At 41.3% G+C, this 25,253-nt stretch overlaps 2 protein-coding genes across 3 annotated transcripts; one reads left to right on the top strand and one right to left on the bottom strand.

Moving 5' to 3' along the window:
- The first annotated feature begins 568 nt into the window (after window positions 1-568).
- LOC129849536 (ERBB receptor feedback inhibitor 1-like) lies at window positions 569-10,273 on the top strand. Of its 2 annotated transcripts, XM_055916352.1 has the most exons (4): window positions 569-787; window positions 5,630-5,829; window positions 6,443-6,525; window positions 7,140-10,273. In XM_055916352.1, the coding sequence occupies exons 2-4, from the start codon at window positions 5,678-5,680 to the stop codon at window positions 8,339-8,341; spliced, it is 1,437 nt and encodes a 478-aa protein (XP_055772327.1). In that variant the 5' UTR covers window positions 569-787; window positions 5,630-5,677; the 3' UTR covers window positions 8,342-10,273. The 2 variants fall into 2 exon arrangements, with proteins under 2 accessions (XP_055772327.1, XP_055772337.1); XM_055916362.1 differs by lacking the exon at window positions 569-787 and having other exon boundaries at window positions 5,739-5,841.
- Window positions 10,274-13,458: 3,185 nt separating this feature from the next.
- Window positions 13,459-17,729, bottom strand: LOC129851552 (mucin-3B). The gene is made up of 7 exons (XM_055918169.1): window positions 17,394-17,729; window positions 16,599-16,720; window positions 16,300-16,364; window positions 15,949-16,151; window positions 15,615-15,783; window positions 13,695-13,862; window positions 13,459-13,561 (listed from the first exon to the last, which is right to left on the bottom strand). The coding sequence occupies exons 1-7, from the start codon at window positions 17,695-17,697 to the stop codon at window positions 13,459-13,461; spliced, it is 1,134 nt and encodes a 377-aa protein (XP_055774144.1). The 5' UTR covers window positions 17,698-17,729.
- Between the last annotated feature and the right edge of the window lie 7,524 nt (window positions 17,730-25,253).

A 25,253-nucleotide genomic window follows, 5' to 3' on the forward strand; every position in this document is an offset into this window, starting at 1 on the left:
GAGGGGAACAATGAAAAAATGCACTGGAACTGACTTTGAGGTTCAGAGTTCAGTTTGAAGGCCATTGTAGCCTACTGTACCGTAAAGGGGTGGCAGGTAGCCTAGTGGTTAGAGTGTTAGACTAGTAACCGAAAGGTTGCAAGATCAAATCCCTGAGCTGACAAGGTGAAAATCTGCCCCTGAGCAAGGTAGTCAACCCACTCTTCCTAGGCCGTCATTGAAAAGAAGAATTTGTTCCTAACTGCCTTGTATAGTTAAATAAAGGTTTTTGTAATAAAGCAATCACACAATTTTAATCAATGTGTACCAACTATTAATTACACGAAATATCTGTAAATGTATAATTCTTAGTGAAGCCTGCAAAACACATATAGCCGCATAAATTATTTTAGGTATGCATATACATTATTCATGTAAAGTGAAACATAATATCTTCATCAATAGTCGACTGTGCAGGTGTTGTGTGTGCAGGTCGCTAAATGGAAAGCTGTGTCTTTAAGAGTTGGGTGAAAGGCGGAGCCAAAGTATATTCTTGTAGCGTGGTGGAGCTTAAAAGAACATCACTCACAACAATAGTATTTATTGAGTAGTGTCTCAGAACAGAAAGAATAGTTACTGTACCAAATGCGTTGTACTTTATTTCTGCTCAGTACAATAGCAGACTGAAGCTTGTAAGTTGGGCTATACTAACGTCTACTGCAAAACAACACGGGAAGTATAACTGTCGCCAGAAGAGGATTCTTAACGTTTCTAAGTAACAGCTGAGGGAAAACTGCGAGGTTGTAAGGTGAGCTCTAAAAACATCTTGATTTGCAGTGACGTGTGTGTGTGTGTGTGTGTGTGTGTGTGTGTGTGTGTGTGTGTGTGTGTGTGTGTGTGTGTGTGTGTGTGTGTGTGTGTGTGTGTGTGTGTGTGTGTGTGTGTGTGTGTGATGACGGCAGCAGGGTTTGATGCAATCTCTTATCTCAGCCGGTACATTGTATCCCGCCGTTATAATATCTTTATTATACTAATATGCCTTTTCATACTAAACACTACTATACAATATGTTAATCTATTCAAGGTTGGAACAACGTGTTCTCCCTGTATAGCTAAAATTAGGCCTGCGCTTTTAATTCCAGTATGTGACAGCGATTTGGTTCTTTAGAGACCAAATCAGTCACATACTGGAATTAAGTGTATGACCCATGTCATGTAAATACAATACCGATATATAACTGTACTGATTTGGGGTGAAAAATTGATAGCTGCATATCGGTATATATATATATATATATCGCAAAAATAATATCGCAATATTATTTTTAACGATATTACTGTTGTTTTTGCGCTAGTCAGCTGTACCTGCACCAAAACTACAGTATTGTTTTTTGCTTTAGCTTGCTCTCCATCTTTTAAAATCTTGAGCCAATATGTTTTCAGCACTTTTATTTCCGTGACGGATCAAAACTCGTTTTCTCATGGCTCTTTCTTGTCCATGTGCAGCAGACATATAGCGAGCAATATGTTTGGAACAGCGAATCGCAATAAAATCCCAGTATGGAATAGCATTCATACAGAACCGCGAAACCTATAGAATCGCTATACCTATCGTATCGACAGCTAAGTATCATGATAATATTCTATCGTGAGGTCCCTGGCAATCCCCCGGCTTACTGACGATGTCAAGAATCAAGAAGTGATGGATCCTTATTTCATCAGTTACTTGAGATTGGAAAAAACGTATTTTATGGAGTGAGCCACCTACTTTTAAACTCGAACAATCAATCCTGTAAAGCAAGGGGGTGTGTGCACTGTTTGCTTGCAGCACAGGTAGAGCGGGTATGGTTGCTCGGGAAACCGCTGCATTGATGTCGTAAGTGGGGTGTGAACCTCTTCTTTCTATGTTTTTATGTGCCTAATGTCGCTGTGTATGGTAAGGTTATGTCCCGAAATGTTACCATATAGGGCTCTGGCCGAAAGTAGTGCACTGTAGGGAAAATGTGTGATTTATCAGATGTGCACAAAGTTCTCATGTTAGTGTGTAGCATATAATGTGTGTAAAACCATACCTCTTGGCCTGGAGTGACTGTGCTGAGCTCGAATAGGCCTGTGTATTACTCTTTTGATAGTACGCTATGTATGTCAAATAGAGATGGTCATCATCACAAGTGTGTACCACACCTCTTGTCTTCCCACACAACAAAAAATCCTCTGCTCTTTGAAATAATTTGCCTGCAATGTTCCCATTCATTATGTCTCCATGACTACCACATGTGTTTAATCCTGGTGTTGCCTCTAAATACACTAGTAAACTGATCAAACGCACATCCTTAAGTGGGGTGCAGGGCCGAAAAAGATTGGTATAAAATAAATGGAGCCCTCACACTCGTAAGCGCCACCACGTACCTTTATTCAAACAAACAACATTGACGTGATCTGACGAAGTTTCTTGCAGGATCTAAACATGTATTTTTTGTGAATGAAGGTACATGGTGAAGCTTATGAGTGTGTGGGCTCTATTTCTTTTAAGCCTCTAAATAAACAAAATCTAAACTATGGTTAACCAGTGCCAGGATGAACTGTTTTTGCACCTGTTGCCAGAGGAAGTGCGAGCCTCTCAGAGTTCATTATCAAGGATCAAGTTGCGTACTATCCCCTCCGAACTGAATCCAGGGCCCTGGGCAAGGGATGGGAGAGATGCCACGTTGGGCAATTTGGCCTGAGCTGATGTCCTGGGCTGTTCCAGAGCTTTGTTTCTGAATGACCAGCTGTCTGGGAAGCACATCAATCTGTCCATTCTCTAGAACTGCTGAGTTCTTAAAAGACCATGGATATGTTCTTACTTCTTGATGGATGGTTGACGATAGATAGATATTGTTCTGGCCATGAATTTATTGTACATACAAACCGCAACACGCATTGACTGAACTATTCCTCCATATGATCAGCTGTAAATGGCAAGACTTCTGTGAAGTTATGGTCTCCATCAGTTGAGCAGAGATGACCCTTAGTCCCCCAGATTAGGTCTAGCCACTCTACCCAAAGGAAGTCAGCGGCTGTTGTGTGATGCACTCATTCCCCTCTTTCTGGCCACAGGTTCCTAATTAAAGGTCATGCCACCAGAATAAGTTTATGGTCTGTATGTAGGGCAGCCCAGCCCCCAAAATTGACTCCTCTTAGCAACACTCTATGCAGGTTTTATTGTCTTCTCAGGAATTTAGCATTCTGTGTTGATCTTGCCAACCCCCATTGTCACACCTCTGAGAAGCAGAGGTTCTGTTGTGATTACATGTAGGTCTGATATCTGGAGGTTAAATTTACAGTAATACTATTGGTCAACAGCTCAGAATTTGAATCCAAACAACTCAGATGCTTATAAAATGGTATTCGATTAATTGTTCTTCCTCTTATGTTCCTGACTTTCTGTGGTGAGATACCTACACTCTTTATCTCTCCCTCTCATGAGCTATGGGCCATGGCACACACCATGGTTTCTTTGTCTCTCTCTCTAACCATGCTTAGAATAAGTAAGGGATAAATACCAATGTTCTGTACATTACCTTGGAAATAATGTACAATGCAGCAGAGTTCATTTTTCTAAGGCAATGTACAGAACGGAGGTGTTTATCCCGCTTTTACCACAGTTGCCAAAGAAAGCACTCATTTACCAGTAGGCATATCTTTGTTTCGTTGATATTTTCATAGGCAAATTAATACTTATCTTTTGGTTGCTAGAGACGCAACCCAGTCGTTCGTTCGATTAGTTTGATTTGATATTGATGGATGCGACCCAGTTGTTCTTATTCCTTGCTTGCTGCTAGCTAACCAACTAGTTACGGCTATACAGTCACGACCTCTGCAGCCAGAATAACTGCAAAGTTTATTCCGTTGCGTTTGTTTAAGATGTTTATCCCACAGATGCCAAAGAAAACAATACTATAATCACATTTACCGGTAGAAATAAAACATTTTAATTTATATAAGCAAATTCATACTTTCATCTTTTGGTTGCCAGTCGTTTGTTCTTTATGTTCCGTTGACATGCTCGCTGGCAATGTTCTTATTCTTTGCTTGCTAGCTACGGCTAACACAGTCATGAACTCTGCAGCCAGAAGCTAGCTAAATAGTTTGTTGCTAGAAAACCTACTAATATAATAAGCAAATGAAAAAATATAAGTTGCTGGTCAAACTAGAAACGTGGGAGTATTTTACAGCATAGTGCTACTTGCGTCATGACTGCAACAGTAGGGACCAGAGAAATTCATGTTCACCAAGTTAGGTCATCAGATGCTCCAAAAATGTCTATGCACAAATCAATGCTAGCTAGCTACATTTTTTTCCTCGTTAGACCTGCGTTTCAAATGTATCCAATTTCCGTTTGTGTGGTTGTTGGTTTAGCTTTCTGTAACTTTGTAGCAAGTACAGTCTGCATGTGTTGGCGCTTATTGCGTCATGATTGCAAGGTGTCCCGACATTTTTTCCAACTGTGCCGTTAACTGGTTTTAATGTCCATTCTAGAATGCCCTTCCAAGTCAGAAACGAGTATTCAACAATGCTGTGGTATAATGCGTTGTAACGTTTGTTAATGCTTTAACTTAAGCTTTATGACTTTTGTGAATACATTCATTTTACAAAATAAATAACTTGTATTTAGAATTCCATTCTCAGATATTTCTTCATTGCCTATTACTGTAACTATTGCATATTGCTAATTATCTTAATGGAGTCAGATAAACATTTTAATAGGCTAATTGCTTAATCTTATTCCAATCACATGTGAGGTATATACAATATATCATACTTATCAAATATTACTGCCCACTACACAGACATAAAACATCAATGTGTCGTGAAGGAATGACAGTTACTGGCCATCACTCATCTGACCTGGGATGAATGTTCTCCTGAAGACGGAATACATTGGAACATTTAGTTAATAATGTGCTGGTGTTCTTTTTTTTACACTTTGTTCTGCATATATGACTTGATTTCCTCCCTCTGAACCTTGCTTGCATTGTTTAGTCAGCCCTGACACACATTTGACATGACTCGAACATCCAGGTCATCTGACATTGGGAGTGCTTGCAACACCAGGCATATCTCTGGTTACTGGAACAGTCTGATTTACAAGAGATCTCTTGCAGTCAGAGCTACCTGTCTGCTGGGACTCAATCAACACTCTGCTGTTGTAAAAAGACACTGTCATTGGTTTGGTTAAAAATTCAGCCATGATGTTGGGGGGCCCCCAGATAGCATATTATGGCAAAATGTGTAGAATTAAAGGAAATTTGTTTTAAAACTGAAAAATTCTCTCTCAGACTCATGGCAAAATGTGTACAATAGCAGAACATTCGCTTTAAAATGTCGAATCGGCCTCATGAAATAGTGTGAACAATAACATGAGATGAGTTATAAAACAGCACATGTTTTGCTTTTAAACTGGATTTCCTTTTTTCTGATACTTGGAGAAAGCTTTTAACTGGAGATGTTCTGATATTGACTAACTACAACAGCAGAGGATTGTCTCATGTTGGTGGAAATGTGTCAATGAACATAAAGAGTATATCTAATTGTGCTTTTATTACCGGTTCCTGCCTTGGACCCCGTTCACTTTCACTCATGTTCCTGCCTCTTGTCTGTGTTACAGGTCCAGCAGTAGCAGCCAGCTGGGCGAGCCGAGTGTTTCCTGGCTTTGATGCGACCCAATTGTGCCTGGAGCATGTGCACAGCGGGCCTGACTGCCCAGGAGATCTGTTTACCTGCAGACAGCCCCTTTCTGCGGGCCAGTCACTGTCTCAGCATGGCTGAAGCCAAGCCCTCATGGAGCCACCGCCATGAGCTGGACAAGTAAGTCCCCACGTGAGTCCTTAGTTACAAGAAGAACATGTTTTATTAGTTCATAGATGCCTTAAAGTCAATAGAACTCAACCAAAACATTGGAATTTCCATGGAAAAGGGCTGTTGGGAAAGATCCCAGATCTACATTTAGGCTATTGTTTGTAACATCAGAGTATAATGCTTGTATGCATGTTAACCCCAACACATGTTCATGTCATCTTCACCAATCAACTGCATTACCCCTAGAAACGATTTTGACTGCCACCACCAATTTCTGTATGCTAACCAGCTTTACAAACGGGAGTTAACATTTAGCAGTCACTTCTTCTAAACCTGAAAAGGGACAACTTCTAAATGTTATGCAGCGAAACAGGCAAATATATCAAAATCGGACTTAAGTAACCACATTGTGGGCCTGTTACAATCCGAATATCCACTTTGTTAGATCAGGTTTGTTGAATGTGCGCCAATCTGGTCCATAACGCGGTCTGCGTTCCATTAACCCCTTAAACGCATCTATATTTTACTAAGTGTATTCCTGCAGGGATGGTTGGAATTGCTATAACTACATGTACAGTATCTGGGACAATTACTCAACTATGTGCATCATACCTTTTTACAGCTTGTACTTCAGTATGGATCCAGCACCAACAGAATACAACTTTCCATTTCAGCAGCAGGTGCCACCATCACTCAATTCTGAGAGTAAGTACTGGACCCAGCCACTGTAGATTCTATTTCTATGTTACCAACCACCACTTACACCCACAATCCTTCCTTTTGCCCTCTGCCTTATACACAGCCTTGCAAGGAGGGATTTAATACCATGTCTCTGAGCCAACTGATGGAGGTTCTTGTTTCTATAAGAATAGAGAGCCAGAATGCTGGCTTCACAGGATCTGCTTGAAGTATATCCTGGGGAATGTTTAACCAACCAATCATACTGTATATTATGTACATACTACTTATGCTAGTTATTACTCTTTTCTTATACTTTTTATTACGACTTGTTCTTTTTTTACTTTTGTATTTGGCATTTGATTCTTGACTAATGTTATTGTACTGCATTGTTGAGGAGCGTCAGCAAGTAAGTATTTCACTGTACCGTGTGCATGTGACCAAAACTAGATGCTTTCAAGTAATTACGGTAATGTGTGTCTCTCTGACCTCCACACTTCCAGGAACCGTTTAACCTAGGGACCATGCCAGGAGCCTGGCTAAAGTTAATTAGTGGTGCACTATGGTTGTAACTTTCTTTGGTAGTTACCAAATGCTGATATTTTGATTGAATTGGTTTTCTAACCACCTTCTCCCTGCAGGACAGAAACATAGCCCTGGTGCACAGTGGTTACCCCCAAAGAAGTCCCGTCCCACTCATCTGTCCCTGTCATCCAGCGCTGAGCCCTCCACCCCTAGCCCTGCTGAGGATGACCAGGTGGTCCCGTCCTTCCAGAGGTTGTCTGTGTACGAACACTGCAGTCCCCCCCACACACCTAGCCGGGGTGCCAAACCCCTGCCTCCTCTCCCTGGGCGGGCAGACCTTTCCCCTGACCAGGCCATGGACAATGAGGTGGAGTTCTTCACCAGTTCAGATGACCAACGCTGCTTGGTGCCTGAGCAGTGTCACCCCAAACCCTCTGCCTTTCGCTATGGAGCCCCCAGCCGCAGGAGCTTCAGGGGCTGTGGGCAGATTAACTATGCCTACTATGAGGGACCTGCGGGCCAGCAAAGACAACAGCAACAGAAGGAGCAGCAGCGGGTACAGGAGCAGCAGCGGGTACAGGAGCAACAGCGGGTACAGGAACAACAGCGGGTACAGGAACAACAGCGGCAACAGCACGAGCAGCAGGAACAGCAACAGAGGTTGGAGCAGGAGGTGCGGGAGCAAGCAGAGCAGCAGCCAGTGTGTCCCAGACAGCAGGACCGAGCCCAGAGGAAGCTGCGGCGCTCTCACTCCGGCCCTGCTGGCTCCTTCAACAAGCCCACGTCGCTGCGCCTGCCCTGTCACCACCGCCACACTCAGGGCATGGACAAACCAATGGTGCCCCCCCGCGTGCCCATCCCCCCACGACCCATCAAGACTGCAGACTACCGCCGCTGGTCAGCCGAGGTGTCGTCTGGGGCATATAGTGACGAGGACAAGCCCCCCAAGGTGCCCCCCAGGGACCCTTTGTTGTCTCAAGGCAGCTCCCGTACCCCCAGCCCCAAGAGCCTCCCCTCGTACCTTAACGGTGTTATGCCCCCCACACAGAGCTTTGCCCCAGACCCTAAGTACGTGAGCTGGGGTTTACAGAGGCAGAACAGTGAGGGGTCTCCCTGCATCCTGCCTGTCATGGAGAACGGCAGGAAGGCCAGCACCACACACTACTTCCTGCTCCCACAGCGGCCGGCCAACCTGGACAAACTTTACCCGGAGAAGATACTCCAGGATGTGGACTGCCCGGCAGGTCGCAGTAGAGGGGCTTCAGACCCAGAATGGGATTGTCAGACCAAGAGGAAAGTACAGGTGGATATAGTTTGACCCGGAGGAGACAAATTAGGGAAGGACTCCAGTGGACATGCGCAATCAACCACTGGGGACACAGTGCCTCAGGACGCTGAGGCCTTCAAACACTTACTGCTGCTTTAACACTGACGACTTTGGTAGTTTTTACCTCGCTATTCTAAAAACAGGGTATTTGATATACCATTTACAGTTACTGGGACTTTAGGAACTGCAACTACAACAAAGATGCATGATCTAAATATTGTCTCTAACTATTGAGTGTGTGGGTAATATGTAACCATTTTTAGAGTTTTCTTTTTATATGATTTAATATTTTAGTACATTGAGTATATGTAAATGTTTTTCTGATACAGTGGTGCAGTTAGCGTATAAGCTGCCTCAAGTTCTCAGTTGTGTGTGTGTGTGTCACATGTATAGGAAGTTTTGTGAGGTGTATGTTGTTTTTGATATTGCTTTTGTGTCTCAGAACTTGGGGACAAAGGGTCAGTAAAGCAATCATTATCTCGTATTGCATATATGAAGTCTAAAGAAGAGGCCAATGTATTGAAACCCTTTATGAAGGATTCTCCACCCACATCCCCACTCTAACTCCTATTATGTATAAGCATGAATATAGGAATGCACATGTTTCCTGCCTTGTTGATATTTCAGTCTTACTCAGGCCACTATGTTTATGAATGGAAGTGTATTTCTGTGTTTCCCTCAATGGACATACGCTCTGTACCAGTGGGAGAGTGGAATAATGGTATGCCGATCTCCAGTGGAATGTCTAGTGCAGTTTGTACTTTGTGCGTGTGGTGCAACTGTGTTTGTGTTTTCCCTGCTGATTTTGTGACTTTTCTACCATATCGTAGAAAACTAGGTTAACAATATTTGTTACTGTTCTCTGCCTGTTTTCAGCACTGCTGCCAAATACACGGTCGTAAAGAGAGTCCTCCCTAACCCTTATGCTACTGTCAGTGTCCAGGTCATTTTGTGTTGCACAAAAATGTGCCTGTTGAACAAATGTGAATGTATGATTTTCTTACTGTTTGGGCAGCTCAGTAGCTGGTCAAGCTGTGAGTCATTGTCTGTCACTAATTGTCTTCAATACTACCTCCCAATGACAATACAAATCAATATATACCCCAAAACCTTGTGGAACGTAATCCTAAAATAATTTGAAATGAAACCTCTAAATTGAAACTGAAATATTTCTCAAACGCCCTTAGTGAAAATATGAAGTGTATTAAAATCCAAACCACTACTTCACTAACCATAGTCCATTTACCATATAACAGAATGACCGGACCTTTCCTTTGACAATATTTCGACTACACCAAGTGATCGTGGATCCCAGAGACGTTGGGCTCATAACATAGACATATTACGCTTGACTGTGTGGGGCTTACCTACCTGAAACAGACATTCCTGTTCTGCTAATGCATTCCTGCCTGACATGATTGCAGTGGGTGTGGTCCAGAGACTTTGGCTGCTGGCGGCCAGGAAATGATATGGATTTTATTGTAATAGATTATTCAAGAACCATAATGATGACATAGTGAATTTAGCAAGTGCATCGAAGTAACCCTGGATATAAAACATGGTGGTTGAATTGGATAGCAGATTAGCTCTACAGTCAAATGGTCACTTAAGTACATTTTCCCTCAAAGGGAAAACAAACCTAGTAGAGGCCATGTCGTTTTATATTTAATGTATAATACATTGTTTACATTGTACACTGATATGTTATTTAATCTTAACCTATTCCCATGTCTTATCGTAAACCATGAAATCAAATGAAGACTAGTTAATTGAAAATAATTGACATCTGCTGTGGTGAAACAAATGCACTGGGAGTAAAGACCACGATGTTGTGTTTATTTAATATAAATACACTAGTCATTATGAATATTTGATCAATGTATCAGTCTTTTAAAGGGAAAAATAAAATGGCTTATTTATGAATCGGCCTTTGTTCTGTACTCTGTTGAATGGTGTGAGATGAACTCTGATTCAGCTGTTTGGCCTGTTTTATCACCCCCACCCACACCCTCGTGCAGTGCCTCATTACAGTTGGCTGCAGTCCAAACACACAGCAGAGCGACTGATTCAGACAGGTATACATTACCTTCCCCTTCCTGGTTGGAAGTATGACTCTCCCCCCGGCTACCTGTTGAGCAACTCAGAGGCCAGGTAACCTGGTTCCTCAGGTCTTCAGTGCTTCATGTTGCCTTGTTTCACTGAGTCCATAGCTTGAATGATGACTGGAAAAGTTATCTTATTTGAAAAGATTTGTCAGTGCAGTTACTCATTTTTATAGTACAGGACAGCTATGCACACAGAGCAGGACTGAAATCATTAGCCAAATCCAATATAGGGTGTGGTCACCTGCTCAACATTATTCTTATACAGTACATTCGTTATTGTCTCTGGAAAGGGTAGCTCATAAATTACCATTCCTTTTTGCTGTAAGCATTTAGTATTATGGTCAATTGATGGTGATGGTGCTGTGTCCTCAGAGGAACAAAAGGCAGCAGTGTGATCTAGGCCACCTGCCATCTCTTTCACCTGGCTCTCGCTCAGGTGAGCTGCTAGGCAACAGCATGGATGGTGGCCATGGCAACAGATGGTGACAAGGGCTATCTATTTAAATGATGGTCCCAAATGGGGACAGTAAAGCGCAAGTACACAAAATCAAGACGAAGAGCAATAATGAATCTGGTCTGTGTGACGCATTTGTGAATTCATGCAAGAAAAACGTACATTAACCACAAGACACATCACACAAACACGGCAGGAACATGCAGGGGTCAGTGTTCATTTTCTTAACCATGTTCTACCTCAAGGCTGACAAGGTGTGAGATTTACCCAATGGAACAATCTCCCACTTTTTATGGCTGCTATTATTAAAATAATAAATATATATATATAACCTTTGTGGTTTTGCCTGCAGATGTCTGTGACAAATATTGCAGTGTGGTTGCAATGTCTGAATGTCCTCTAAGTCTACAGCAAGATTATAAATGTCTGGTTATAGTCTGTGGTAGAGACAACATTATGGCTGTTTTCTATTGATGTGGGGGAGAGGGAGGGGTCAAATAAAACATTGAATTAAAAAGGGTCCATCGAATGTTGTAGTGTCTTAGATACAAAAACTGTCATGTTTGAATCATAGACTTTCATCTATGTCTATACAAAACTGAAACAACATGATCAAAGGAATAAACAGGATTCAAAAGATAAAAAGGCAGAGTGAAATACCAGCTTGAATAATGCTTCAGATTGGATACAGTATAAGAGCCCAGAGAATGCATCACATTGGCAGTACTGGCACAGACGGCACAAAATGCTACCTGTCCCTCTACTTCCAATACTCTGTAGGCTATCAGCAGTAATACCTAGAGGGAATTAAAGGGAAAGGGGATACCTGTCAGTTGTACAACTGAATGCATCTCTGAATCAGAGAGGTGCGGGTGGCTGCTATAATTAACATCCACATCTTCAGCACCCAGGGAACAGTGGGTTAACTGCCTTGCTCAGAGGCAGAACAACATATTTTTACCTTGTCGGCTCAGGGATTGAATCCAGCGACCTTTCAGTTACTGAACCCAACGCTCTAACCACCAGGCTACGTGCTGGTTACTGGCCCAACGCTCTAACCACCAGGCTACCTGCTGGTTACTGGCCCAACGCTCTAACCACTAGGCTACCTGCTGGTTACTGGCCCAACGCTCTAACCACCAAGCTACCTGTTGGTTACTGGCCCAACACTCTAACCACTAGGCTACCTGCTGGTTACTGGCCCAACGCTCTAACCACCAGGCTACCTGCTGTTTACTGGCCCAACGCTCTAACCACTAGGCTACCTGCTGGTTACTGGCCCAACGCTCTAACCACCAGGCTACCTGTTGGTTACTGGCCCAACGCTCTAACCACTAGGCTACCTGCTGGTTACTGGCCCAACGCTCTAACCACCAGGCTACAAGCAACAGCTCTTCAAACATTGGAAATAACGCTAAATGTCATGCAACTGAACATTGCATGATGTGAACTGAACCTGTTGCATGATATTATTGCCAACACGTTCAAAGAGAAAACTGTTTTTATTTGTGTTCTTTGTTATACTGTTATTTTATTCGTGATGCTCTTCCCTAACTTTCTGAAAGCACATGCAGTTGTTGTTGGAAAAAAGGATGTGTGCTCCCCCTAGCGCACATAGGTTGTAATTGCCACATGATATTAGATAAATATGAAAATATTACATTCCATTTAAAGATGGAAGAAAAGGACGCATATGATTCGTCTCACCGTTTATTTAAATATTTGTCAAATTAAAATGTATATGTGAACCCAAAGCCCAGAAGTTACATATTACACTTAGTCAACAGATGTAACATACACATCTAACAATCATACCGGGTAGTCTTTAATGCCAGGAAATAGTTCATCTAGATCTCATTTTATTTATCAAGTCCTCGAATGACAGTAGTGTGTAGCCTTATGCTTTAACATTCTAGTAAAATAGCTGCAGTACAAAAATAATTTGATTCACAATGATTATGCATATTATAAAGCATAATTATTTGTGGTAACTGAGAAAACATTTTAGGCAGCATGAATACTATATTCTGTGTTATTTTGAAGAAAATCTATTATTGTTGGCCATTGGGTCTTCACCTGAGAAAACATCATGGATAGTCATATCACTTCAAATGTCAACATTATTATTCATTAAAATAGAGAATCATAAACAGCTGGTGCTCTAGACTGTGAAAGTAATTACATGTAAATATTTGTTATTATAGCATATAGAGAGGTGTAATGTTGAAGTGTAGATACTATATTTAATATTTATTGCCACTCATTACTAGATGTCATTTTTCATTCACAGCAAAGATTGTAAGATTTTGACAAATATGAAAGACATGAAACAACAGAAATTACAGTATAACGTCTGTAATTGTACTCACATTTTATGTTGTGTCAACATTGTCAAGATGCAGGCTGAATATTCCTGCAGCCTTCGTCAACTAAATCAGTGTTTGTGTAGACTGGTGAACTGCCATGGTATGGACCGAGGTCTACAATCAAAATGAAAACAAATGAGTGTTGGGAATATATTATAGAGAGTATAATATTCTAGTTGTCAGTCATTGGGACATAGAGGCAGAGATGAGCATACCTCTTTGTGTGAAGTCAAAAAAGTCCTCATTGAGAGACATCAGTCTTCTGGCAGGTAGCTTGTCAATGTTCCTGAGTTATGAAAACAATTTATTTTAAACCATACAATTATATTCCTTACACAGATTGCATCTAATTTACTTCAAATCAAGCAATCATTTGCATGGCATACAAGAATCTGCATGTATTATGTTATGATACCCACCAACGTCCCCCACGGTTCCTTCGCAGGACCACGATAACCACGATGAGAGCAAGTATGAGGAGGATGCCTGCCCCCAGTGCGCCAAAGAGTGCAGCATAGAAACCTCTTCCCCTGCGGAAGCGCTCACACTGGGGTCCATGATACTGCTCCAGGGAAGACTCATAGCACCTTTGTCAAACAGTGAGGGGGTTATGATGCATACTGCTTCAGCATTTATGGTTCAACATTTAATTTGGTTACATTTAATTAACTGAAATTACTTTGTAACATTGTGTAACACAACTTAGCATGTACCAAAATCCAAGCACTACATACGGTACATACAGTGCCTTGGGAAATTATTTTGACCCCTTGACTTTTTCCAATTCTATGTTACAGCCTTATTCTAAAATGGATACAAACAAAAAGTCCTCAGCAATCTATATACAATACCCAGTAATGACAAAGCGAAAACAGGCTTTTCAAAATTTTTACAAATTTACTATAAATAAAAAAAACAGAAATACCTTATTTACATAAGTTTTCAGAACCTTTGCTATGAGTCTCGAAATTGAACTCAGGTGCATCCTGTTTCCATTGATCATCCTTGAGATGTTTCTACAACTTGATTGGAGTCCACCTGTGGTAAATTCAATTGATTGGACATCATTTGGAAAGGCACACATCTGTCTATATAAGTCCCACAGTTGACAGTGCACGTCAGAGCAAAAACCAAGCCATAAGGTCGAAGGAATTGTCCATAGAGCTCTGAGATAAGATTGTGTCGAGGTACAGATCTGGGGAAAGGTACCTAAACATTTCTGCAGCATTGAAGGTCCCCAAAAACACAGTGGCCTCCATCATTCTTAAATGTAAGAAGTTTAGAACCACCAAGACTCTTCCTAGATCAATCAGGGGAGAAGGCCTTGACCAAGAACCCGATGATCACTCTGACAGAGCTCTAGAGTTACTCTGTGGAGATGGGAGAACCTTCCAGAAGGACAACCATCTCTGCAGCACTCCACCAATCAGGCCTTCAAGGCAGAGTGGCCAGACGGAAGCCACTCCTCAGTAAAAGGCACATGACAGCCCGCTTGGAGTTTGCCAAAAGACACCTAAAGACTCTGACCATGATATACAAGATTCTCTGGTCTGATGAAACCAAGATTGAACTCCTGGCCTGAATGCCAAGCGTCACGTCTGGAGGAAACCTGGCACCATCCCTACGGTGAAGCATGGTGGTGGCAGCATCATGCTGTGGGGCTGTTTTTCAGCGGCAGAGAGACTAGTCAGGATCGAGGCAAAGATGAACAGATCAAAGTACAGAGAGATCCTTGATGAAAACCTGCTACAGAGCGTTCAGGAACTCAAACTGGGGCGAACATTCACCTTCCAACAGGACAACGCAGGAGTGGCTTCGGGACAAGTCTCTGAATGTCCTTTAGTGGCCCAGCCAGAACCTGGACTTGAAACCGATTGAACATTTCTGGAGAGACCTGAAATTAGCTGTCTAGAAACGCTCCCCATCCAACCTGACAGAGCTTGAGAGGATCTGCAGAGAAGAATGCAGGCCACAAGCTTGTAGCATCAGGCTGTCGTTGTAAATAAGAATTTGTTCTTAACTGACTTAATAAAAAAAAAATGAAAGACCCAAGAAGACAAGGCTGTAATCGCTGTCAAAGATGCTTCAATAAAGTACTGAGTAAAGGGTCTGAATACTTATGTAAATGTGGTATTTCCCTTTTTTGCAAACATTTTTAAAAAACAGAGTTTTTGCTTTGTCATGAGGTATTGTGTGTCGTTTGATGGGGGAAAAACAAGTGAATCCATTTTAGAATAAGGTTGTAACGTAACAAAATGTGGAAAAAGTAAAGGGGTCTCAATACTTTCCGAATGCACTTTATCAGATTGAATAAATTCTGAAAACAAATAGGGTCTTACAGACAAATAGGTCCACTTTGAACATTATTAAAGCATTCTCCGTGTCTATGACAGTAGTCTGGATACTGTTTACAAGGCCCCACACACTTCCAGCTGCCATCAGAGAGCTCTTCTGTGTAGTTGGCAAAACCCAGACGACAGGCCACAAATGGCCTCAAATCTGCAATATCTGATTAGAAAACAATTCCCCATCAAAATTACTCTCATATCTCTACTAAATTCAATAAAAGTTTGATTGTACAAGGTTTTCAAACAAAATGAAACTATTTACAATTTACAAATACAAAAAAACATTAGGCATGATACATGTTTTCAATTGCCAAACATTACTTACTCCTTATTTCTGTCGGTTGGAAGGTGATGTTGGTCAACTGGATTCGCACATTTTCAAATGCTTGACTGATGCCCATTAAGTTATCTGTGTTGTTCAAGATATTCCTAAGTGTGGGTTCCAGTTCATTGTTGAGGAAATCAATTTGGGATGCATTGTTGGGATAGGTGTATTCCGCTATGCTCTCTGCAACAATACTTCCAGGTCTAGAAGAATAGACATAAATCACATTTCATAAGTTCAATAGTTGATTAATATTATAGGAATTTGATTTGCAGTATTTAAGTGTATTTTATTAATGTTTGTTTAATTAAGCTTCTTAGATGCTTGAGTTTTGAAAATATAATAACCTACTTTAGATGAATGACTTGTACATCTTTAAAATTTTGTGGATCTGCTCTCCTGCAGAGAACACTAAGCTGAAAAACAAAAAGAAAAAATATACATTTGATATATTTCACTTTGATCCTGTCAAAATTGTATATCAGGTAGCCATTTTAGGCCTATGTGTTATTGTAACTACTTCTTTATTCAGTAACAAATGATACCTTATTGCATTAGTATTAAGTTGTTCAAATATATTACTGTACCATTTCACATTTATGATTAATGTTTTTACAAAATCACACAACATAAAAAAACATATTGCATACCTCCTTAATCAAAGTTTTGATTAATATTTGGGACTTGCTGGAGTTCATATTTTCATACTCAGGCTCAAATTCCCTCATAATCCTCAAAGAGACATTTGCCTTTCTGGTTGGTACTGCCTTATCTGCAAAGAAATGCATGACTATGTAAGTACAAACATACAAAGAATCCCGTTTTGTATTAGTAAATTCAGGGCAGTGAAGAAGGGCTTGATTCAATCCGTATCGCCAAAGTTCAGCGCTAGAGGATGATAAAAATTGAAAGACCATATTCCTTCCCGCTTTTGCAGAGACTGCATTCATGGTAAATGCTTGCCTGACAACTCACACTGAATTTAATTCCGCTGCTCTATCGATCGCTACACATATTCAGTCTGAAACTGCCATCCTAGAAATTGTTGCATTGTCTCTAACAAATCTAACTAGTCAGAGTATCAAAGTTGATAACGTCATCGTAGAAAGTTGATAATGTCATTGTGGATAAGAAACGTCAGTTCGTCGGAGTGATGTGGATGGGTAGCAGGCAAAGTAAATGTCAATCAGAAACTACCTTTACATTTCGACACAGATTGAATCAAGCCCTAAGTTTAATGGGTCTACCATTGGTGCAAAAGGTCTCGTCCTTTTATGTAAAGTTAAAACCCCACATGTATGGGTGCATGATAGCATCAATCATTCATGATGAAACACTTAGTTAGGTGACATTCAGCTTTACTTGTTAAACAACATTGACCAATATATGTTTTACTAGTCATGTAGAGGCTTTAGTAAGGAATTATAATGAAAAGGAAAACTCACCCAAGGAAACTGTGGTGACATTACTTCCATAAATACACAAATCTCCAAAGGTGAAGTCAGAGCAATGGCATTTACATAAGCCAAGAGTGTCATTGAAAAAACAAGGAGCACCATGACACTGACAGTCCTCTTCATTACACTGATGAGTTGTAGATATTGTTGTGAATGACGTAAGGAAAACATTTGAGGTTGAACTGTGGTCTGGTGTTGACTGACTGTCTGTCTGTGTATGCACAATTGTGGTCACTGTCTCGCTTTGCGTTGACGGTCTCCTTTCTGTGGTCGAACCTGGAATAAATGTCATAGGTGTGGTAAATCCAGATGAAGAAGTGGTATCTAAAGTGGAGGTGGAAAATTCTGATTCACTTGTCTTTTTCAAGTGTGTAGTTGTGAATGGTGTGGAAAGACCATTTTCAGTGGTTGCCTGAGTGGAAGACATGTCAACAGTGGTTTGCGACATACCTGATGTTGACAATATGTTGGTGGTTGGACTGGTGTATTCAGTTGTTTGCGACTCAATTGGAGTAATGATGGAAGTGCTTTGGGTTTGATATACAGTTACGTCTTGTCCTGTAAAAACAGGTAAGGATGTTATATGTGTAGTGGAGGGTGACATCAATGATTCAGTTATCTTCGGAGAGTTTGTAGTTGTGAATGGTGTAGAAATATGATCTTCTGCAGTCGAGACCACAGCTGTACTTTCCATTGACGATTGGCTTGTTCTTGTTGACCCGTGTTCTCCAGTAGCCATCTCAGTTGAAGACGCTTCCAAAGTGGATTGTGACAAACCCGATGTTGACAATATGTTGGTGGTTGGACTGTTGTACTCAGTTGTTTGAGACTCCATTGGGGTAGTGATGGTTGTACTTTGGGTTTGATTTACAGTTACGTCTTGTCCTGTAAAAACAGGTAAGGATGTTATATGTGTAGTGGAGGGGGACGTCAATGATTCAGTTGTCTTCGGAGAGTTTGTAGTTGTGAATGGTGTAGAAATATGATCTTCTGCAGTCGAGACCACAGCTGTACTTTCCATTGAAGGATGGCTTGTGAAACCATGTTCTTTAGTAGACATCTCAATTGAAGACATCTCAGAAGTGGATTGTGACATTCCTGAAGTTGACAATTTGTTGGTGGTTGGACTGGTTTCTTGAGTTGTTTGAGACTCCATTGAGGTTGAGATTGATGTGCTTTGGGTTTGATTTACAGTTACGTCTTGTTCTGTAATAACAGGGTAGGATGTTATATGTGTAGTGGAGGGGGACGTCAATGATTCAGTTGTCTTCGGAGAGTTTGGAGTTGTGAATGGTGTGGACAGATTACCTTCTGGGGTTGAGACCATATCTGTAATTTCCATTGAAGTTTGCCTTGTACTTGTGGACACAATGTCTTCACTTGTCATCTCTGTTGAAGATATTTCCAAAGTCGATTGTGACATACTTGATGTTGACAATCTATTGTTGTTTGGACTCGTATGTTGAGTCCTGTGAGACTCCATTGATGTGGGGATTGATGTGCTTTGGGTTTGCGTTGCAGTTCCCTTTTCTGTTGTAATAGGAGGTTGGAATGTTATGTCTGGAGTGGAGGAGGACGTCACTGATTCCATTGTTTTTGTAGAATTTGTAGTTGTGAATGATGTGGAAAGATTATCTTCTGCAGTTGAGACCACAGCTGTACTTTCCATTGACGATTGGCTTGTTCTTGTTGACCCGTGTTCTCCAGTAGCCATCTCAGTTGAAGACATTTCCAAAGTGGATTGTGACATACCCGATGTCGACAATATATTGGTGGTTGGACTGTTGTACTCAGTTGTTTGAGACTCCATTGGGGTAGTGATGGTTGTGATTTGGGTTTGATTTACAGTTACGTCTTGTCCTGTAATAACAGGGTAGGATGTTATGTGTGTAGTGGAGGGGGACGTCAATGATTCAGTTGTCTTCGGAGAGTTTGTAGTTGTGAATGGTGTAGAAATATGATCTTCTGCAGTCGAGACCACAGCTGTACTTTCCATTGAAGGATGGCTTGTGGAACCATGTTCTTTAGTAGACATCTCAATTGAAGACATCTCAGAAGTGGATTGTGACATTCCTGAAGTTGACAATTTGTTGGTGGTTGGACTAGTTTCTTGAGTTGTTTGAGACTCCATTGAGGTTGAGATTGATGTGCTTTGGGTTTGATTTACAGTTACGTCTTGTTCTGTAATAACAGGGTAGGATGTTATATGTGTAGTGGAGGGGGACGTCAATGATTCAGTTGTCTTCGGAGAGTTTGGAGTTGTGAATGGTGTGGACAGATTACCTTCTGGGGTTGAGACCATATCTGTAATTTCCATTGAAGTTTGCCTTGTACTTGTGGACACAATGTCTTCACTTGTCATCTCTGTTGAAGATATTTCCAAAGTCGATTGTGACATACTTGATGTTGACAATCTATTGTTGGTTGAACTCGTATGTTGAGTCCTGTGAGACTCCATTGATGTGGGGATTGATGTGCTTTGGGTTTGCGTTGCAGTTCCCTTTTCTGTTGTAATAGGAGGTTGGAATGTTATGTCTGGAGTGGAGGAGGACGTCACTGATTCCATTGTTTTTGTAGAATTTGTAGTTGTGAATGATGTGGAAAGATTATCTTCTGCAGTTGAGACCACAGCTGTACTTTCCATTGACGATTGGCTTGTTCTTGTTGACCCGTGTTCTCCAGTAGCCATCTCAGTTGAAGACATTTCCAAAGTGGATTGTGACATACCCGATGTTGACAATATGTTGGTGGTTGGACTGTTGTACTCAGTTGTTTGAGACTCCATTGGGGTAGTGATGGTTGTGCTTTGGGTTTGATTTACAGTTACGTCTTGTCCTGTAAAAACAGGGTAGGATGTTATGTGTGTAGTGGAGGGGGACGTCAATGATTCAGTTGTCTTCGGAGAGTTTGTAGTTGTGAATGGTGTAGAAATATGATCTTCTGCAGTCGAGACCACAGCTGTACTTTCCATTGAAGGATGGCTTGTGGAACCATGTTCTTTAGTAGACATCTCAATTGAAGACATCTCAGAAGTGGATTGTGACATTCCTGAAGTTGACAATTTGTTGGTGGTTGGACTAGTTTCTTGAGTTGTTTGAGACTCCATTGAGGTTGAGATTGATGTGCTTTGGGTTTGATTTACAGTTACGTCTTGTTCTGTAATAACAGGGTAGGATGTTATATGTGTAGTGGAGGGGGACGTCAATGATTCAGTTGTCTTCGGAGAGTTTGGAGTTGTGAATGGTGTGGACAGATTACCTTCTGGGGTTGAGACCATATCTGTAATTTCCATTGAAGTTTGCCTTGTACTTGTGGACACAATGTCTTCACTTGTCATCTCTGTTGAAGATATTTCCAAAGTCGATTGTGACATACTTGATGTTGACAATCTATTGTTGGTTGAACTCGTATGTTGAGTCCTGTGAGACTCCATTGATGTGGGGATTGATGTGCTTTGGGTTTGCGTTGCAGTTCCCTTTTCTGTTGTAATAGGAGGTTGGAATGTTATGTCTGGAGTGGAGGAGGACGTCACTGATTCCATTGTTTTTGTAGAATTTGTAGTTGTGAATGATGTGGAAAGATTATCTTCTGCAGTTGAGACCACAGCTGTACTTTCCATTGACGATTGGCTTGTTCTTGTTGACCCGTGTTCTCCAGTAGCCATCTCAGTTGAAGACATTTCCAAAGTGGATTGTGACATACCCGATGTTGACAATATGTTGGTGGTTGGACTGTTGTACTCAATTGTTTGAGACTCCATTGGGGTAGTGATGGTTGTACTTTTGGTTTGATTTACAGTTACGTCTTGTCCTGTAAAAACAGGTAAGGATGTTATATGTGTAGTGGAGGGGGACGTCAATGATTCAGTTGTCTTCTGAGAGTTTGTAGTTGTGAATGGTGTAGAAATATGATCTTCTGCAGTCGAGACCACAGCTGTACTTTCCATTGAAGGATGGCTTGTGGAACCATGTTCTTTAGTAGACATCTCAATTGAAGACATCTCAGAAGTGGATTGTGACATTCCTGAAGTTGACAATTTGTTGGTGGTTGGACTGGTTTCTTGAGTTGTTTGAGACTCCATTGAGGTTGAGATTGATGTGCTTTGGGTTTGATTTACAGTTACGTCTTGTTCTGTAATAACAGGGTAGGATGTTATATGTGTAGTGGAGGGGGACGTCAATGATTCAGTTGTCTTCGGAGAGTTTGGAGTTGTGAATGGTGTGGACAGATTACCTTCTGGGGTTGAGACCATATCTGTAATTTCCATTGAAGTTTGCCTTGTACTTGTGGACACAATGTCTTCACTTGTCATCTCTGTTGAAGATATTTCCAAAGTCGATTGTGACATACTTGATGTTGACAATCTATTGTTGTTTGGACTCGTATGTTGAGGCCTGTGAGACTCCATTGATGTGGGGTTTAATGTGCTTTGGGTTTGTGTTGCAGTTCCCTTTTCTGTTGTAATAGGAGGATGGAATGTTATGTCTATAGTGGAGGAGGACATCACTGATTCCATTGTCTTTGTGGAATTTGTAGTTGTGAATGATGTGGAAAGATTATCTTCTGCAGTTGAGACCACAGCTGTACTTTCCATTGACGATTGGCTTGTTCTTGTTGACCCGTGTTCTCCAGTAGCCATCTCAGTTGAAGACATTTCCAAAGTGGATTGTGACATACCCGATGTTGACAATATGTTGGTGGTTGGACTGTTGTACTCAGTTGTTTGAGACTCCATTGGGGTAGTGATGGTTGTACTTTGGGTTTGATTTACAGTTACGTCTTGTCCTGTAAAAACAGGTAAGGATGTTATATGTGTAGTGGAGGGGGACGTCAATGATTCAGTTGTCTTCGGAGAGTTTGTAGTTGTGAATGGTATAGAAATATGATCTTCTGCAGTCGAGACCACAGCTGTACTTTCCATTGAAGGATGGCTTGTGGAACCATGTTCTTTAGTAGACATCTCAATTGAAGACATCTCAGAAGTGGATTGTGACATTCCTGAAGTTGACAATTTGTTGGTGGTTGGACTAGTTTCTTGAGTTGTTTGAGACTCCATTGAGGTTGAGATTGATGTGCTTTGGGTTTGATTTACAGTTACGTCTTGTTCTGTAATAACAGGGTAGGATGTTATATGTGTAGTGGAGGGGGACGTCAATGATTCAGTTGTCTTCGGAGAGTTTGTAGTTGTGAATGGTGTGGACAGATTACCTTCTGGGGTTGAGACCATATCTGTAATTTCCATTGAAGTTTGCCTTGTACTTGTGGACACAATGTCTTCACTTGTCATCTCTGTTGAAGATATTTCCAAAGTCGATTGTGACATACTTGATGTTGACAATCTATTGTTGGTTGAACTCGTATGTTGAGTCCTGTGAGACTCCATTGATGTGGGGATTGATGTGCTTTGGGTTTGCGTTGCAGTTCCCTTTTCTGTTGTAATAGGAGGTTGGAATGTTATGTCTGGAGTGGAGGAGGACGTCACTGATTCCATTGTTTTTGTAGAATTTGTAGTTGTGAATGATGTGGAAAGATTATCTTCTGCAGTTGAGACCACAGCTGTACTTTCCATTGACGATTGGCTTGTTCTTGTTGACCCGTGTTCTCCAGTAGCCATCTCAGTTGAAGACATTTCCAAAGTGGATTGTGACATACCCGATGTTGACAATATGTTGGTGGTTGGACTGTTGTACTCAGTTGTTTGAGACTCCATTGGGGTAGTGATGGTTGTACTTTGGGTTTGATTTACAGTTACGTCTTGTCCTGTAAAAACAGGTAAGGATGTTATATGTGTAGTGGAGGGGGACGTCAATGATTCAGTTGTCTTCTGAGAGTTTGTAGTTGTGAATGGTGTAGAAATATGATCTTCTGCAGTCGAGACCACAGCTGTACTTTCCATTGAAGGATGGCTTGTGGAACCATGTTCTTTAGTAGACATCTCAATTGAAGACATCTCAGAAGTGGATTGTGACATTCCTGAAGTTGACAATTTGTTGGTGGTTGGACTGGTTTCTTGAGTTGTTTGAGACTCCATTGAGGTTGAGATTGATGTGCTTTGGGTTTGATTTACAGTTACGTCTTGTTCTGTAATAACAGGGTAGGATGTTATATGTGTAGTGGAGGGGGACGTCAATGATTCAGTTGTCTTCGGAGAGTTTGGAGTTGTGAATGGTGTGGACAGATTACCTTCTGGGGTTGAGACCATATCTGTAATTTCCATTGAAGTTTGCCTTGTACTTGTGGACACAATGTCTTCACTTGTCATCTCTGTTGAAGATATTTCCAAAGTCGATTGTGACATACTTGATGTTGACAATCTATTGTTGTTTGGACTCGTATGTTGAGGCCTGTGAGACTCCATTGATGTGGGGTTTAATGTGCTTTGGGTTTGTGTTGCAGTTCCCTTTTCTGTTGTAATAGGAGGATGGAATGTTATGTCTATAGTGGAGGAGGACATCACTGATTCCATTGTCTTTGTGGAATTTGTAGTTGTGAATGATGTGGAAAGATTATCTTCTGCAGTTGAGACCACAGCTGTACTTTCCATTGACGATTGGCTTGTTCTTGTTGACCCGTGTTCTCCAGTAGCCATCTCAGTTGAAGACATTTCCAAAGTGGATTGTGACATACCCGATGTTGACAATATGTTGGTGATTGGACTGTTGTACTCAGTTGTTTGAGACTCCATTGGGGTAGTGATGGTTGTACTTTGGGTTTGATTTACAGTTACGTCTTGTCCTGTAAAAACAGGTAAGGATGTTATATGTGTATTGGAGGGGGACGTCAATGATTCAGTTGTCTTCGGAGAGTTTGTAGTTGTGAATGGTGTAGAAATATGATCTTCTGCAGTCGAGACCACAGCTGTACTTTCCATTGAAGGATGGCTTGTGGAACCATGTTCTTTAGTAGACATCTCAATTGAAGACATCTCAGAAGTGGATTGTGACATTCCTGAAGTTGACAATTTGTTGGTGGTTGGACTAGTTTCTTGAGTTGTTTGAGACTCCATTGAGGTTGAGATTGATGTGCTTTGGGTTTGATTTACAGTTACGTCTTGTTCTGTAATAACAGGGTAGGATGTTATATGTGTAGTGGAGGGGGACGTCAATGATTCAGTTGTCTTCGGAGAGTTTGTAGTTGTGAATGGTGTGGACAGATTACCTTCTGGGGTTGAGACCATATCTGTAATTTCCATTGAAGTTTGCCTTGTACTTGTGGACACAATGTCTTCACTTGTCATCTCTGTTGAAGATATTTCCAAAGTCGATTGTGACATACTTGATGTTGACAATCTATTGTTGGTTGAACTCGTATGTTGAGTCCTGTGAGACTCCATTGATGTGGGGATTGATGTGCTTTGGGTTTGCGTTGCAGTTCCCTTTTCTGTTGTAATAGGAGGTTGGAATGTTATGTCTGGAGTGGAGGAGGACGTCACTGATTCCATTGTTTTTGTAGAATTTGTAGTTGTGAATGATGTGGAAAGATTATCTTCTGCAGTTGAGACCACAGCTGTACTTTCCATTGACGATTGGCTTGTTCTTGTTGACCCGTGTTCTCCAGTAGCCATCTCAGTTGAAGACATTTCCAAAGTGGATTGTGACATACCCGATGTTGACAATATGTTGGTGGTTGGACTGTTGTACTCAGTTGTTTGAGACTCCATTGGGGTAGTGATGGTTGTGCTTTGGGTTTGATTTACAGTTACGTCTTGTCCTGTAAAAACAGGTAAGGATGTTATGTGTGTAGTGGAGGGGGACGTCAATGATTCAGTTGTCTTCGGAGAGTTTGTAGTTGTGAATGGTGTAGAAATATGATCTTCTGCAGTCGAGACCATAGCTGTACTTTCCATTG

Source organism: Salvelinus fontinalis, chromosome 3, assembly GCF_029448725.1.
Source record: "Salvelinus fontinalis isolate EN_2023a chromosome 3, ASM2944872v1, whole genome shotgun sequence".
In the NCBI taxonomy this organism is placed as follows: Eukaryota; Metazoa; Chordata; class Actinopteri; order Salmoniformes; family Salmonidae; genus Salvelinus; species Salvelinus fontinalis.